At 45.4% G+C, this 17,906-nt stretch overlaps 1 protein-coding gene across 1 annotated transcript; it reads right to left on the bottom strand.

Moving 5' to 3' along the window:
• Positions 1–1,821: 1,821 nt before the first annotated feature.
• Positions 1,822–12,023, bottom strand: LOC309880082 (organic solute transporter subunit alpha-like). The gene is made up of 8 exons (XM_082764572.1): positions 11,843–12,023; positions 11,042–11,193; positions 10,853–10,926; positions 9,241–9,399; positions 6,560–6,671; positions 5,833–5,979; positions 4,368–4,473; positions 1,822–3,926 (listed from the first exon to the last, which is right to left on the bottom strand). The coding sequence occupies exons 1-8, from the start codon at positions 11,919–11,921 to the stop codon at positions 3,739–3,741; spliced, it is 1,017 nt and encodes a 338-aa protein (XP_082620698.1). The 5' UTR covers positions 11,922–12,023; the 3' UTR covers positions 1,822–3,738.
• Between the last annotated feature and the right edge of the window lie 5,883 nt (positions 12,024–17,906).

Below are 17,906 nucleotides of genomic sequence, written 5' to 3'. Positions count from 1 at the left end.
TGAAGGATCACCCAAAGAGAATGGCTGTCAGTAAAAGGATTAGCATTCAAACAGTTAGCGGCTGTCAGACTTTGTTTAAAAGACTAGGGAAGCCAAATGTCAGTGTATCCAATAGGTGCAGTTGTTAAAACAGACCTATTATTCTAGTGTTTTCATCAGCTGCGTAGCAAATGGCTACTGTCTTTCTTGCTCAGTTATCCATAGTCTTCTTTTGGGATTCCCTACTGCTTACTCTAAACCAACCTATCCCCCAACTTGTTCAATTTAACATCATGTGCATCTTTGTTGTATTGTCTAACTCCTTTTTCCCCTGCTCCAGCTCTGGGAGCTCTGAGATCAGAATCCACCTCTTGCATTGACTCATTTTTTTTCTTCCTTGGTCCCTCTTTACAAACAAACTCTTCATAGAGGGCAGGCTTCATAGTCTGGCTGCCCTGGGAGCCTACACCCTGCCAGCCTTAGGAGCACTCTACTTTTTTCTCTTGAGCAGGGAGAACAAGGCAGGGGCATGAGTGAGGGTCCAGGGACAGGACAGTTTGCAGAGGGGTGCAGGGACAAAAAGGTCTATTATCAGCAGAGCAGCCTCTTAACAACTGAAACAACACCGTTGGTATTATGTCGTCTTTGCTGCTGAGACCCTCAAAACACAAAGGCATGCCTTTAAATATACATATAAAAAATAAAAGTAGCTTGAGTGGTTGATGAAAAAGAAGAGCACTGAGCAGCTCTTGTTGGCCAAGCAACTCCTGCAAAATTAGTGGTTGCTGGCAGTAGTTGGGCCCCTTTGTGCATGTGCTGCTCCGTTGCATAACCAAACACCGTACCCGGGTAAGCTTCATGTCAGTGTTCACCTCCACACTTGTATTTTTAGTGCACAGCCACCCAAAACGTGCAACTCATCTTCTCCTCTGTGTCATCATGGATTGCTTTCCACTGCCTATACTCTCAACCTTTGATCACCTATCTCTCTTCCTATTTAGTAATGTCAAGGCCTTTTTATCATCGCAAAAGACACCAACAAAATTACCTTTACCCTTCCTGACATGATAATCTCAAGCGAAGCTAGCATAAAGATAAGGTGCTCACCTTCACACTTATTTTATACTGCTGCTGTAATGTAATGAGTTGTGAAATTTATCTTCTACCTTTCGTTAAACTTTTTCACGTGCTTTAATCACAACTCATAACTGAAAACCAGTTTTTTTCACTGACCTTACAGAAGCCCTTATCAGAGCTGAGCATGGAGGAATTTCCTGCTTCCTACTTTTTCTCCATACTCGGACTGCCTGAAGTCCATCCTGAGGGTTGGTGATTTGCAATATTGTGATTTCAAGAGCCCCTGAATGAACGTCCTGCAGTACAGGCCACCTGCTGCCACGGATGCCTCCCTTGCTAGGTAGGGGCACCTACATGTACATTCCGGGTGTATTGGTCTGAGCCACAGCTGTACATAGCAAAGAGGAAAGCCTTCGCTGCTAAGTCTGTCTGCTTGATGATTACCACCCAACAGTACATTTTATTGCTGAAGTATGTCACATGAGTATCACAATAAATATTAAGTACCTGTCCCAAAGCATACCAGCTAGTGACACTTGCAGCTAAATCAGGCCCACGCTGATGTTTACACGATATATTTAGTAGACATTTCAGAGACGTGGCAGATCCCAGACCAAAAGCCATGGAAGAAAATGCCTCTGTCTGGTGAACAAGTGCTCCCAAGGAAGGGTGGGTGAAGACTTGCTGCAGCCTGCCAGCTGGACACACAAAGCCCACCATTTCCCCATGTGCTCCACCTGTTTTCAGATGCGTTGCCCACGCTTTGGCACGTGGATCCACTCTTCCTCTAATGTGTGACAGATACCACTCACCAAGACATCACCTTTACAGAACCACTACAGAAAACATTTTCCAGGAGTGCTCATTTGCTTTTGTAATTAAAGTCTTTTCCACAGCAATTCACAAAGATACCAACTCAACACATTTTATTTTCCAGTTTTGAAGCTTCTTCAACTTGCAGCCAACCATTCCCAATGCTGTTCTGAAATTAAGTCTGTAAGAGCAACATTACAAACATATCTGCAGCCTAGAGTACCCTGATATAAGGCAACATTAGGAATATGCTAATAGCCAAAATGTTACATTACATTAAGAAGATTTCTTATATTAAGAAGATATTAGTTGATCCCAGTTAATTCTACTGTCACACTCTAGAGCAGAGTGAAAATTATCACCTAAATTACTTTTCAAAGAAAAATGCAGATTCACTCACATTAATTGAGTTAAGAAATCTGTAATAGTTTCTCAGATTGTCTGCTTAGAAAAAAAGCTAGGTATAAAAATTGTTTCAACCACTTCAAACCAAAAATAATTCATTCTTTTTCTAGTACAATGGAATCCTATTTTTAAAGAAAATAATATTTTTTACCTCAATTGGTAAGAAAATATTTTAATTCAACCCCCTTTTCTCCTCCCAGCTTGTTGACTAGCTGAGGTTTTCAGAACATTTCATTTTCCACAGCCAACTCCCAAACTGAAAGTATTTCTGGAATTCCTTATAAAGTACAAATAAAGCCCCACTATCTGCCTAGCATCACTCTGATGGAATGTTGTATTTGATGCCTTATAGGTAAAGGACATTATAACATCTTTTCTAGCATGGAGCATTTTCCCAGCCTATATAGGGAATTCCCGTTCTTGCTATACAGATGAAGCATCTACTTTTAGGGGTCAGATTAGATGAGGAGAGACAAGTGCTAGCATGCGGTGCTGCACCTCCTTTCCCAATAACCAGCCTATCCAAATGCTTACTAAACATGGTATCATATTATAAATTACAGGGAGCTAAACCAAAGCAATTAGGTTTATCCAAGAACATCTGGATCATTTGGAAAAAATAAAACTAAAACCTGTTTTCAGCAGAACAGAATATTCAACAGTATTCATCCCCACAGACACACTGATCCTGAGTATCACACTGCCCATTTTCCACACAGAGAACCAAAGTGCCATGTAACGTCCCGGAGCAGTGGCAGAACACATCTCAGACCGACTCCTACTTTCTTTTTCCAGACCAGTGACAGAGATCTCCCTTCTCTAGGAGGAGCATAAGCCAATGACATATTTAAAAACAGCAACTGTGTATTTATCAAGTAAGGAAGTGAACTGACAGGGAGTGCAAAAAGTATTCCCATAAATGGAAATTTCCATTTATGTAGGTGGAGAGCCCAGGGAGGTTTGGGGATTTAAGAACAAACTTGCAAATGTATTTACTGATCAGAATTAGCTACGGTGACCTTGTGACAGAGTGAGAGCTGATAAATTTTAATGGAAGAAGGATAGGAAAATGCAGTTTGGGATGACAGCAATCCAGGCTACCTGAAAGGTAGCTACCAGGCTATCAGAAGAATTCAAAAGAGATGATAGAAGAATGGCGCTGGGTTAACTCTAAATCACAGCAATTCTAATAGATAAAAATAAAATAAAAATCACATTATGAGACACTTTGGCTACCGTCAAGTGCTCAATCACAGGATAAGAGAACATGGTGTGAAAGCATGCACACCATGTGTGTATCACTGGGGAATAAATAGGGTTATCATTCCAGTCGTTGGTCCCTTCAGTGCAGCACACAGGCATTTATGTCAGAAGTTGTTCTGACATGGGCAGTGGCTATTTGTGGTGAAAGAAGCTCCTGAAGCTCAGCTTCCAGCTCCTGCAGAACAGGAGCTCTGGGGGCTTTTAAAAGCCTGGCAATCTGTCTTCACTAACTGCACCATTGAAGATAATCTTAGGAGTCTGCTTGCTGTCCCCATCTTCTTCACAGGCACACTCTGGAGGCTCTAGTTCATCGTATCTTCTCCGATAAACCACCCTTGACAACAGGGTTATCAGAAACATTTCCATGATGAGGACCTGGTGGGTTATATCTGAAGGGAAAAAAAAAAAAGACCATCAGACAAGAAATAAATACCTATCTTATTCACCATCCTCTGTGCAAAAGGAACAAACGTTACCATTCTGCCTCCATAACAGATTGTCTCTGACACCGGGCAATAAAATCAGTTACAGAGTTACAGTGTTGCCCATCAATAAGCATGCAGCTAATTAGGCATCCAAAACCCAAGAGATTTAAGAGTGATCGTGCATGTTGATTTCTTTTTCTTCAATTTCTGATCCCAACTAAAGTTCTCTGCAACTATGACGGCTATAAAAGTTGTGTCGTTTTTTACATAAAAGTTGAGATTCTCCAAAAGCTACATAATCCCAGGAAATAACTATTTTGGGAAAACACCAGATATTGCAGTTAGCAAGGCTGAACCTGACACCTTTATAAGTCAATGAAGAGCATCCCCCCCAACAGAACTTACACGCTCCTCTTGCTGAGGAGGAGAGTGGTGGAGCACAGGGGATAATTTGTTGCATGGCCAAGATGTTGATAATAGCTGTTTGCAGGTGGTTCAGAATCAGGACAAACTGTGCCAGGAAGAGAAAGCAGATGCCTTAGCTACCAAGAAAAGGATTATTGTTCACACAACAATTTTGCTTTCATCACAGACCCTTTTTCACTCCATTCCTACTTTCTTGCCCTCCCTCTCCTCCATCTACCACCAGGCCACCTGCCATTCTGCAAAATTCATCTTTAGGCCAGGAAGATACTGCTCTGAATGTGGGCATTAAATTAAACCTCTGTTTTAAAAGTGTTTTCCCAACCCTTTATTTGGGAGGTGCAACATCCAGAGAGCTCCCAGCTGGGACTTTAAGCAATACTGAGCTCTGAGTAGTAAGGAACAATGTCCTGAAAGCTTCCTGTTAATCTATGAGCTATGCTGTCCCTTAGTGGGAGGAAGAATTCAAAGAATGTTGTTTTTTCTGGGGGTTGTCTCATCTTTTTGCTGCAACAGGGAGATGCGGTACTCCCCAAAATATACAGGAGTGCCTTCTTTGCCAAAGGGGCTGGAGCAATAACCACACATCACATTGCCTGCTATTCACTGAGCTAGGCCCTCGCTGTCTCAGAGATACCAGAGTGTCTCTCTGGTGCAACTACTCGAGTATAAACCCTCACAAGCACAGAGTTTGCCACCTTAAACCCGGATTCACCTTGGTGCAGCTTTGCATATGCGACTATCCTGCTGATTGCTTTTATAAGGGTTTAATGATCTACTTATCAGAGCTCTTAGTGCAGCAGCTGTGCTCTGTGTCCTGTACCAGCACGCTGCATTTCCAACTGTTCCACTCTACCTTCTCTCTTCTGGGTGGCGTGGGAGAGGGTGGCCTTGTCCCTGTCCCACAACCTGTCCAGGTCTGTTCCTTACTACGTAATGAGTCCCAGCCAGTATTTTCATTATTATCTAACTCTGTAGTGAAGAATGGCCAAGAAAAATATTGTCAAAACAGCACATTATGACATGCCGAAACAGTTCAAACAAAAGCCACCCACACAATGCTCCACATCCTCTCCTCATTTTTAAAAGTACACACTAGCTTTTTAACATTGTGTTTCAGGATACAGCATCGAAAAAGCTTCCGTCAAGCCCTGCAGAAGGTGCTGTTTTGATTCCAGCTGCCCAGAGATGAATGGATTTCACAAAGCTCTCACATCTCCAGCGCTCCTGAAAGACTAGAGGTGAATTGGCTCAAACTGAAACTGAACAGCAGCCAAGGAAAGTGCTTCAAAGGGATGCAGCATTAATCAGGTAAAAATATGCCTTTGCATGATACATTTAATGGAAAAAAAAATACTATAATCTTTAAGCAAAGGGTCAAGAAACATGGAGATGGTGTTGCATTAACAGCAAGAGAAATTCTTACCAGAAATATTAAACTTCTCACCTGGTAAAGGGCAAATTTAGGGATGATCTTCTTACAGTTAAGGAGGACCCTGACTTGTTGAAACATGATTCCAACTGGCCACAGAGCAATAATGGTCAGGACAGCAACAAAGCAGCTAATCCATATCGCAGCTCCCTCAGGAGACAACTGAGAAGAAAATCAAACAAATGTACCAATAAAACTTTACAGGGCAGATGTTACTATTTCCAGGCAGAAGCTGCAAGCTGGATGATGCAGGCAATAAAATGTGTGTTGCTACCTCCACGAAAGCTGATGCCAGCAGTAGTGGCTGGGGCTTGCAGGAGGAAGCTGCACAGCCCTGGCTGGAGTGCTGCCACCATGGAGCTGTCATGGGTGCCAAAGCCCCTCCGTCCGACCCCAGCAGCACGTGGGAATGCTCAGCAGCTCATGAGAGTGTACTCAGCATGACAGCTCAGAGGGGTCGTTTATTTTACTACCATGAAACATCAACTGCAAAAATACTTCTGTTAATCTGAATTATCCAGGAGATGCAACGTTATTAGCAGGCACAGACCTCTCCATCAGCCTGCTGCTTACACAGTACAAAGCAGAAGTGCAGTACATGCTTCAGGGTCTCAAAAGAACATGACAAAGACACACTTGGAAATGCTCCCAAATTCCAGACTTTCGTTGTAGGCTAAGATGCTAAAATCAAACCAAAAGCCATGGACTTTGTGGCTCATCTCTGTTTGAAACCTTTACTTACATTAGAAAGGCTGTAATTGCCATTGGTCCAAAGCACTATTGACAGAAACATGAACACAGGTCGAAAGAAAGCAAACTGGAAGGTGCCCAGCTTCAGCCAAAAGAGGGTTTGCCTGGTAAAAAATAAAAAATAAAAATCACAAAGGCCAAAATCATATTAACAACATTAATAACATTTTTGGATGCTGTTAAGCAGCAAAACTTCTCCACTCCTACTGCACATGGCCAAAATCTGGGGAGAAACAGCTTCAAGATTTAAAAAAAAAAAAAAAAAAAAAAAAAACTTTCCAAGAATTACCCAGTTGTCTATTTAGCAAAGTCGCAAAGTCTCTCCAAAAGCCATACTTTTCTAACCACAGCAGTGGTAGAAGCATACCCAGTTGCTGAACAATGCCACTTGCTCTTGCCTTCTTGCCTTGCTATTTCAGTTCTGCCAAAAGTTCTGTCAAAAAAACTTGGGCAGAGCAGCCTTCAGCTGAAGGGCAAAGCACTGCAGAGCTTCGATCCCTGACACAGCCAGTCTGCCTTCAGCAGTGATGCTGTCAGATTCCACCTTCCTGCTCAGACGGGACTGGTCTGCCAGTCCTGTGGCTGATCAAGACAAGGAATCATACAGACCTAGGTGAAAGGACGGGTAATTTTTCAGTGCATCATGAGTACTGCCATGTAAGCATCTGGGTTTGCTCCTCTGTACAGGAAGAGGAGAAAGGCCCTATCTTTCACTGGGCAAACTGGCAAAAAGCCTGTAGCACAGCTCAGGATTTTCTTACTACTGTCTCTCAGTATACAGCCCATACACAATGACCTGGCCAGCCAATACTAAAGATCACCAGAAAAGGGGCAGAAGCCCTCACAAACTGAGGACACGAAAGCTGACTGACACAAACTCTCCCCCAGTCTTCGCAGGACAAGCTGTGGCAGCTACTGCTGCTCATGTTTTAGCCCGCTGCTGCGTGCTTCCCCCACTGTTACTGCTGTCTTCACTCTGGCTCCTTGGTCCCTTGGGACTGCCATCAGATGTGCCTCAGCAGACAACAGGCTGCCAGTTAGTGTGCTGTGGGGAACAGACACGAACCAGGAACTGCATGAATTGCTCAATTAATAGAGCTAATAACCACAGGATTATGAGCAGCACAAACACATGGGGAAGGGCCTGCTGCTGTCTGGCCATCTCGTGCCTGTGCCTTTTCAAAGACCCGTTATTCCCAAAGGAAATGGGAATAACAGCTTGATGATCCTTGTGGGTTCCTTCCAACTTGGATATTCTCTGATCCTATGGTTTCTTTTAAAGTAACGAATCCCTCCCTTGGAGCAACTCTGTTTCCCTAGGAGGTATCTATGGGAGGAAAGTATGATCTTTCTCTGGCATAACTTACCCATTTTACATCATCGTATCACATCTATTTTTGGAGGTATATTTTATGTTTTTTGTACTACCTATTCTTCCTGGTGTCCCCTCCATGTAAATAAATACTGTTATACCATTAAAATAAATTAATGGAAATAAGAGTTAAAATTATAATACCAAATGAGGTAGTTTAAGGAAAAATCATTACACTAAAAACGAAGATTTTTTCAAAAGCAAACTCTAAGTTAAATTCTTCACATATTTTGCACTGCAGCTTATGCTGCTTCAGTAAACCTCCCGTTCAGTCCCTCTCCCTCAGCACTGTTTCCTGCTCGTTCCAGGATCCCTCACAAACCACGGCACTGCTTTCTGTTTGCCACTTCCTCGTAACCAGACCAAAAAGTCCCTAAGATCCCTTCTGATATGAACATCCAGGCTCTCACAGAAACGTCTCCGTGTTGCACATTCAGCCCTCGAGATTTTGCTGTTAATGGGAGAACCGTTCTCATGCTCTGTGCCAGTAGGAAAGCCCTGGAATATATGAGGCTTTTGGGTTGTGGAGCAGCATGTAAATGTCTAGGTCTGAGCTCCTGCCAGGAGAGGAGCCCCACCAGGCAGGGTTTATGTTACACTCGGTGATTCCTGGAGGTGCAGCTCTCCATCCTTACCATGCTTCTCGAAGGTGCCTTGCTACTTAGTTTGGCAGAAGAAAATATTTGGTTTTCCCTCACCAGAAAACAGCATTTCACTGAGATTAAAGCTTCCCAGGAATTACATCTATTTTTGTTTTAAAAAGTATTTTAATCTGAAGTAGTTTTAAAGACCAAATCAGAAAGAAACATTTCAATTCATCAAAGCAAGAGAAATTTTCTTTCAAGACAGACTCAATTTGATGATTTTGTTTGTGAAAAACATGCAGTCTGGAGACGCTAGTTCCCTCCTGGAATGAAAAGAAACCAAAATCCCAACTATCGGCTTTTCTAGAGTGGAAATTCCTCCTCCCACACACCACTGCCTACAGTACAAATGGTTTCTTGGAAAAGAACGGGATTAGCTGGGGAGACACCACAGTGCTCAGCACTGCTGCAGACTGGGAACACTGCACTGGGTTAAAGTGAGCTTTGCTGTGCTCTCACCTCTCCCGTGCAGCTCCGTGCTGTAAAAATGAAAGAAATTAGTGGCGGCGCACAGCCCCGAGTGACAGCGCCGTTGGAGAGACAGCTTGAGAGTGGCTGTCGGGAAGCAGGGAGGCCCTTTGCTGCAAGCCTGGCTCGCCAGGCTGGCTGGATTCCAGCTGCGGTTTTCCAGCTGGGAAACCTTAAAGGGCAACTCACCTAGTGATGCGCACGCCGGGGAGGCAAAGGCAGCAGCAGCAGCAGGGCCCCGTGCTGATCTTGAAGCGACCATTTTCGAACCGCCTGAGGAACAGCTTTTGGCCCCCGCACTCTTTAATCATCATCATCAGGAACTTGTGGATAACTATGGCAAAAAACCTAGGAGAGGAGGAAAACGCCAGCTTGAACGGACTTCCTGCTTGCCTCTCGCACACGCCTGCACGGGCCAGTCCTGTCCGGGTTTTTTAAACTTTCTGCCCAGGTTGTTTAAACCTCCAGGTTTCCCCCAAGGCACACTGGTGGCAGTCAGTATCACAGGCTTTTTAGCCCAAGTCATTGCAGCCGTATTTTTCTATCAGTTATCTAGTCCTGACCAGTGCAACCTTTTCAAAACAAGTCCTATTCCTCCTCTTAAAAAAAACAATAACAATAAAACACACAAAATTAAAAAACAACAACACAGGGCTAGGTTTGTGTATGCATTTAGTGGGGCATCACGTACTGCCCCAGTCAGGGTGCAGTTCCTCTGCAGCCCAAGCGGATCCAGGCAGTGTCTGCTGCAGCCCCTCCTCTCCCTCCTTCACCAGCTGCACTTTCTCAGCCCTTCCCAGGAATTACGGATCGTGCAGACACCCTTTCCTCCCGGCCCCACGCAGATTTAGGAATCGATTCACTGAAATCCAACCCCACCAAATAAGAGAGGTCCTCTCCAGCTGCACTGCCTCCTTGAAGGAGCTCACTGAGCAGCTGGAGAAGTAAGCACAATGGGGCAAGGGAAGGGACAGGGACCTGCAGCTTGGGCAAGGGAGGAGCGGGACTGAGATAGGCTCAACATGCCACAGGACTGGATCCTGAGAAGTTTCTTGTAGCCTGCGCTACCTGCATAAATTGCAGCATGCTAGAAGTCCCACTGCTTTGCTTTCCATCCTTTTTTAATCTCCTCTCTTAGCAGACGCACTGTGACACGGTGTAGGGCAATCCGTAAGACTGCGATAGTGTCCCGCAGTGGGTTCCAAAACCATCCCGGCCCTCCTGGTGTGCCCATGGCCACAGCGTGCCCCCCACCTGGCTGTGCCTCGAGGGCTGCCCCACCACCTCCAGAAAGCATGGACCACGCTTCTCCACTCTTCTCTGTGCATGTCAGAGCTGTCATGCGTGCACGGAAAGTGCTTTTATCAGGACAAGTGCAGAACATTTTCACATTGATATACTCATTGGAGGTTCACTTGCCACCATTAATAACAGACCTACAGGGCTCGTCATTAATAAAAGCACCGAGAAGAAGCCACAGGTCAGAATCTCATTCCACATGACACTCGGAGAGAGAAAAGAAAAGAGTGCTACTTCAAAGCTCCCGTCAGTCAAGGCGATCAATTACATGCAAGTCACAGATCTCTCGTACTGACGTTCCCACACTAGGGGGCTGCAGCACGGGGAACCGCTTCAGCGTTTTCCACCTCCCGTAAAAGAGCTGCCAAGAGATTTCAACTCAAACCAAAAATTACTGAATTGTTAAATTTACAAAATGACTGTGTTTACCAAGACTAGCAGATGTTTAAAGGGTTTGAAATGCAGGGTTTGGGGCAACATCTAGAACAAGCAGAATACTCACACTGCTGCTGTGAAATCTGTAAACATTGTCGAGCGAGGAATCCACATGCCAATGCATGAGGTAGTAGCAATCACCTATGGAGAAAGGGAGGAGGGCTGTGTGAAAGGCAGAGATAAAGCTGCCTCATGCAGATTTCCAGAGAAATGCTAATTTCAACATTCAGGTTCACGCCTTTTCCATAATACTTACTGGAGCCGCAGCATTTACCCAAATTAAGATTGATCTTTTGGAGGAGGGGATTTTCCTGTAGATGTAGATCACTTCCTCTATAAATACCAGATCAGCAATTAGCGTCATCAGAGTCAAGATTGCAAAGAGAAATCTACCAGCGAGGTCAAGGCCTGCAGCAAGCGAGAAGAAAACAAGCAAACAAAAAATCTGATTCATGTCATCCACGTGTTTCTGAAAAAAAAAAAAAGAGCATCTTGGAGGGGAATCTTAGTCCTGCTCCTGCAAAGCACTGCACGGAAGGGAGGTGCAAGGAAGGCTGAGCCAGGCTCTCTTCTGTGGTGCCCAGTGCCAGGGCAGGAGGCAGCGGGCACCAAGTGGCGCACGGCAGGCAGCACTGCTGGGCTGGGCGGGTGAGGAGCCCTGGCACAGGCTGCCCAGAGAGCTGTGGGGGCTCCTCCTTGGGGATCTCCAAAAGCCGCCTGGACATGGCCCTGGGCAGCCTGCGCTGGGTGTCCCTGCTTGGGCAGGGCTTGGAGCGGGGCACTTCCAGGGGTCCCTGCCAGCCCCAGCCCTGCTGCGGCTCTGCATGGTTCATCCTTCGCTACGCACAGGGCTCACTGACCCCACGGGACGGCTCAAGTACCTAAATTTAACTTCATAAACACACCTCCTCGGGACCCTCCGGCATCATACCGAGGAATACGCCTCCACGCTCCCCAAGCATCCCGCAAAAGCCCCGTTCAGCCAGGGAGCCCTCAGCTCCGTCCCCTCCCTCCGAGCCCTCTCCCCCCGCTCCCGGCCGGCCGCCCCGGCACTCACTGCCCAGCAGCTCCCAGGCGAAGGGCGGCTCGCTGGCGCCGCAGGGCGGGGGCAGGGTCGCGTTCCCCTCGCCCTCCATGGCGCCCGCAGGGGGCCGGGGCCGGGGCCGGGCACGGGGAGATGGCGGCGGGTGGGAGCCCGGCCCTGGCGAGCGGGGGCCGGGCAGCGCCTGCCGAGGGGCGGCTGATGATTAATGATTAGCCCGGGCCGGCGGGCGGCCTCCCGGCATGGCCCGGCCTCCCGCCGCCTCACGGTGCCTCCCCGCCGGGCACCCCCCTTCAGCGGGGCGGGCTGGGTGCCCTGCGGGGGTAGGGTTCAGGAGAACAGCTCCAGCTGCATACACCATGCTCAGCTGCTGCCGCTCAGGGTGGGGAGCTTGGAGACGCTGTGGGCAGTCCTCAGAAATGGCAGCGTGGTTGCAAGGGCAAGGGGAAGCTAGGGACCGCTGGACACGGGACCAAGCACATAAAGCAGCTAAAGCACAGAATCACAGAATCACCCCGGTTGGAAGAGACCTCCAAGATCACCCAGTCCAACCTCAAATGGAGGTCCAACCACGCACGGAGGTCCCCCTTCGTCAGGGTAGTATTCAGGGAGCTTGAACAAAGTGCATGGGGGGTGGAATTGAGGAACTCAGGACATTTAGGAACTTTAGGACTTCGGGACATTGATAGGCGCCACAGACCCCTGTGGCAAACCCTGCCATCTTGGAGGATTCCTGGAGGCTTCACAGGAAGGGCACTGGGATGCAAGGAAAGGCCCTGCTCAGCAGCTGAACGCCAGCAGGCACTCGATCCAGACAAGGCAGAGCCCTTCCACTGCAGCAGGCTGGGGAGCCAGACAGACGAGGCTACCGACAGCCTCTTCTGTTGCTGTCAGCGGGGCTTGCCTTTAGGGCAGGACGATTTACTGCGAGTCCTCCCTGCCATCGCTCTCATTTTCACTGCACTGAAGCGTGCCTCATCGTTTCACCAGGCAGGCTGCAGCGGCGGCTGACTGCTGGAGTGTGGTATCTGCTCAGCCTTCACGGGCTTGCCAGAGCATCCAACAGCACGAATATCTTCTGCCGTCCAGATGCCGAAAAGATGCAGGCAATATTTGTGAAGCACAGCTCCAGCACATTGTCTGTTCAGAAGCCCATTTGCTCATCCTGCAGAGACAGTTGCTAGTGGAGGGGGAAATACCCATTAGTAACCCTTAACGCACCATACTTTTTCTCCCTAGTTTTCTCGATTTTATTTTTAATACAAATGTTTGAGGCTGATCACAGTCTGAAATGTGACTGGGAGCTCAAGTTAGCCTCTGCTGAGATGGCTGAAGGTCTTTGAAGGTTCTCCCTGAGCAGAGACAACAGGATTCCCATCTGCTGCTATTTTAGTTGCCAGCTTCTCTCATTCCCTGAAAGCTAAAAATAACAATTCTTCTGGGAATCCTTTCTTTGAGCGAGGCAGGTTTGTCAATGCTTTTGTTAAGGAAACTCACACATGGCGTATGGGAGTGACAGGACTCATGGCTACTTTATTGTATTCAGAAGAAACCCAGAGTCTGCTTTGACTTCACAGTTCCTTGAAGAATTCATATGGTAACAATTCTGGATATGACTGTCATGTTTCAGTTATTCAGCAACACCAGTTTGGAACAACTACTGCAGCATACACTAAACGTGGCATTGGAGAATTTCCCCTCATGAACCTATAGAGATGTAACTGCTGTAAATATAAAGGTTAAGGATTAATCAACTGCTACTGTGAAAGATCCATCCTCCTCTCTTCTGCTGGTGTCTCCAACACAGGATAGAGTCTAAAAACCATGTATCTTCCGTAATTTCTTCTTGTTAGAAACACCATTTGCCGTGTTTGGGTCAAACATCATCTCTTCTTCATGTTCTGGGCTCTTTCTTAGGAAAAAGACTTGCCTGACAGACCTTAAATTTAATAAATTGGACTGAAGAGCACACCATGATGCTTCAGCTCCCACAGCCGGAGGTCTGCTGCTCTGTGCACACTTCCTTAGCCCCCGTGCTTCATCAGTGCCCTCTCAGCACTGGCCTCTAAGGCAAATGCTGGGCCTTGAGACCAATGCAAAACCCTTCAAATCCCCTGGAGCTGAACTACATTTCTCTCCCTGCTCCACTAGTCCACCTTTTAGTTTAACCCTTTAGTTTAATACATGGCATTTGCCACCAAAAAAAAAGACAATCTTACTTTCAGCAGTAGAGAGGCATTTATAGACCAGTCACCTGTCCATTTAGATGCATCAAGAGATAAAAACCACCTGTGAATGCAGCTCCCCATGCCTGTTTACTGGGGGCTTTCAAGTGCTCTATGGCTCAGCGCCCTTCCAAGCACAGTGCTGCTCAGATTTCTTCCTCAAGGAACATGCCCCCTGGCTACTACCAGCCTGCTCTTCTTTCAAAGGTCGGCCCAGATGTTTATCTTTCCTCCCTTTTGATGATGGCTTTCGCTTTCACTCGCCTCACAGGAATAACTGCATTCTCTCCGCTCCCCTGAGCTGAGCACACTGCTGTGATCGCTGCCCTCTCAGTGCGCGGTGCCTGATGCTAGCTGTGCTTCTCCCCGTCAGGTATTGGTGGGCCAAGCCTGTACGCAGGTGTCCTGGCTCATGAAATGACCAGCAGGAGGTCCCACATGCTCTCAAAGGACAAGCTCCAAGCTCCACTGCATAGGATATGTAGGATAGGATAGGGTATTTTGGTAGTAGGGAAATCTAGCAGACGTCACTGTCATCAGCGCAGTCAAAGACCTTTTCTGGGGGACAAATTATGTTCATCTGAGTTCAAGCTAATAAGAAAAGTGTGCATAAGAAAAATAAATCGATAATTTTTAGTGCCATAGGACTGTGCATCGGATTTCTCCCAAGTTTGGATGCCCAACAAGCCAAGATATGTCAGCTAAAATTTCCCAGCTTCCAAAAGCCTGGACAAGTCTAGTAATGAAATTAAACCCGATTTCTCAGCTACAGCATACTCTGCAGTTGAGCTTAAATGTAACTTACCCTTATCCACTATAAAGCTGTCAACTTTTCACCTCCTGCCAGTAATAAGTTGGCAATTTTAGAAGGGGTGGCTCATTAATGTGAGATAAGACCTCTATCACCGTTACATAAATTAATAATGGGATTTGCTTGTTATTTGGCTCCTGGCAGCAACTGTAAAAATCAAGAAGTACAGCGACTACAGTGAAATAAATCGGGATAACAAAACAAAATCACAATTGTCCTGCCTATTCAGATGGACAGATTTACACATTAAAAAAAAAAAAAAAAATATATATATATATATATATATACATATATATATATATCAGGTGTGCCAGAAGCTTTACATCTGTGCTTTTAATAGGAAAGCTTAGACAAAGACTTTTATTCTACATCAATACAGAAGCAGTGAAAGAGGAAAGAGAGGGCCTTTCATTAGAGGTGAAGCTAAACAAGAGTTTTATTTTGTCTTACTTGCAAAATAGCAAATCGGTTTCTGGCAGTCAATGTATGTGAGAAATACAAAGATGCGCAATCAAACCCTTATTTTTGTAATATGTTGCTACACTTTTACCCAGATATAAGTAATTATTGCCGTGTCTTACCTTTTTTAGGTAACTTATGAGCCATTGGATTTGGTGGTAGAACAAGAGAAAGGAAATTCACAGCACTTCACAGTAGAACAAAGAGCTGAAAGAACCTTATAAAATTAGGACCCTAAATTGGCGGTGAGGGCGGGTAGCCAACAATCAGCATCCTGAGGCAGAATGGAGGCAGGGAGTGCATTTTCTCTGCCGTTGCTGTGATAAAGTACATATATTTGATTGCAGAGCTTTTCAGCACTGGGAGAGGTTTTTCTCCAAAGGAGTGTTGATGAGCAGTAAGACAAGTACGTCTTAAGGACCAAGTAAGTGCCACTTTGTGAGCATCCCGTATGTGTCCAAGGGCAGTGATGGGTAAAGACAAACCTCTCGGACCTTCAGCATCAAAGAGAATAGACGAGGATTAAGAAGTTCTTTCACTAGGGTAAGTTTCTGTAGATTTTCTCCTTCCCAGTCTTGATTTATGATTCCCAAATTCTAGATGAGAGCCGACAAGAATTTTGAGATTTACTTTTTTGTGTGTCAAAAGTGTCATATTGTCTGAACTGGAGCTTAGGAGGTGCAATTATTAAACGATTTCTTGATGGGAAACTATTTTTTAACCTTGGATTATGTGGAAATATTTTGACTGGACACTTTCTGCATGAACTGTTCTGTACCTGCTGTTCAAAAACAAATTTTGAAATCTCAAACATTTTGAAACCCTTTAAAATAAATTAAAAAAAAAAAAAAAAAAGGTAAAAGTGATGGAAATCAAAGTGCAATGTTTCAAAATGCACACAATTTGGTTTATTTATTTCCTGTTTATTAAAGTTTCTGCTTTTCCGCTTGATTCAGGACAGCAGACCTCAACAAAAGCTAAGGATCTCTTTATGGAACAGGTTGTGTAGCATCAACACAGCTATGCTCAAGTTCATGTTTTACAGCTGCTTCCTGGAGGGGAAAGTAGGGGTCTCTTTGGAAGGCAGCAATGTTATTCTCACTGGAAGACGTCATCAAGCACGCTGCAGTTAATGACTAAGTCTGCTTTTACCGTACCAGTCAGGTGCTGGGCAAGATAGGTCATGCATTTCTTCCCACAGGTTGTAACATGACAGAAATGGTTTTTGCTCCTTCTGTATTGCTATTACTGGGAGGGGGAAAAAAAAAAAAAAGAAAAAAAAAAAGCATACACACAACACCAAAATTGTAATATAATAATAAAGGAAACAAGACAGAGCAGCCTTGAAAATTAGAGGAGTGTTGACTTCTGTAACAAGCAGACCACACACCAGAAAACAAGGAGAAACAAATGCACATGTATGAATGCAAAACGTCAGCCACTGTCAGGGAGACTGCCTGTGCCAATAGCCTAAACACAAGCAAGAGCCTGGACAGCGTACGTACAAAGTCAGTGCTACATCCCGAAGCTTCACTTTTTACCTTTATATAAGCACAGCCTGTGTCATTCTGAAGCTCGGTTTGTAGGAAATGTTACAAGTAAATGTTAGGGAAATTATGTTGAGTGTTTATAGTGTCTGTTTATCCCTCCTCCAGAATGAAGAACCTTGTTGGTTTCCAAGTAGTGTTGGAGATGAGCTCATAAGTCAGAATAATGCTGTTTTCAGTTTGATGTTTTTTGAAAGCTACCTCAACTTTACAACTGTCCCTACAAGCAAGGGAAGTCCGTGGTTTTAAAAGCATTGGAACCACATAGGCAATGTCTGAGTTTGCACTGAACGCTGAAGGTAAAAGGAGAGCACAGACATGAAGCGTTTGGACCATGCTCTCGGACACATGGTCTGAGTTTTTGGGTGGTCCTTTGGGGACCCAGGAGTTGGACTCGATGATCCCTGTGGGTCCCTTCCAACTCAGGATGTTCTATGATTCTCTGTTTCAAATGGCATTCAGTTCTGAATTTTTGTCTTGCAGTTCATACACAAACTGAGCCAACAGGAGCAGCGGGGGAGATTTTGGTAGAGATGCAAGACTGTCTGGAACACGGCTTGTCTGGAAAGGAAAAGTAAAACCAGTCAAATAAACATTAGGCACACATTTGTAATAGTTGAAAGATTTACTGTCTCCAGACGAGAACTGGAACTTAGGCTTCAGTTAAAAAAAAACAAAACAAAACAACTCAACAGGAACAACTGGATGGTTTGAGAAGATGTGAAATCATTCAGAGGTCCTGGAAAACTAGAAAAAAACTATGAAATTGTTAGCAAGCATGGGGTGAGAAGCTGTGTAGACATCTGCAGCACAGCCCTCTTTCTTCTTTGTGCAAACGGTGTCTGCACCTCTGATCTCTGTGTGCTGGACAAATGCCCAGGGACATCTCCTGTCTTGAGGACGGATGGTCCATCCTCTCCAGGATCTTGCCAACTCTTTGTGCTTCTACAGAACAGAAAACACACACAAAACACCAATTTGGAAAAGACCCTGTAGCTTTCTTCAGTGTACCACTACAAGTTTTTTACCATGTGCAA

This window comes from Aythya marila (assembly GCF_965140915.1).
Source record: "Aythya marila genome assembly, chromosome: 1".
NCBI lineage: Eukaryota > Metazoa > Chordata > Aves > Anseriformes > Anatidae > Aythya > Aythya marila.
Note: the sequence above shows the minus strand (reverse complement) of the source record. Positions and strands in the feature narration are given on the sequence as shown.

Bases quoted from the DNA above. Each gene is read 5' to 3' on its own strand.
- LOC309880082 (XM_082764572.1), bottom strand. From the start codon at position 11,921: ATGGAGGGCGAGGGGAACGCGACCCTGCCCCCGCCCTGCGGCGCCAGC. The intron at 9,400-10,852 runs GTGAGTATTCTG...CTCCTCTCCTAG, and splicing joins ACAGATTTCACAGCAGCAGT to GTTTTTTGCCATAGTTATCC. The intron at 5,980-6,559 runs GTAAGTAAAGGT...TTTTCTTCTCAG, and splicing joins GCAATTACAGCCTTTCTAAT to TTGTCTCCTGAGGGAGCTGC.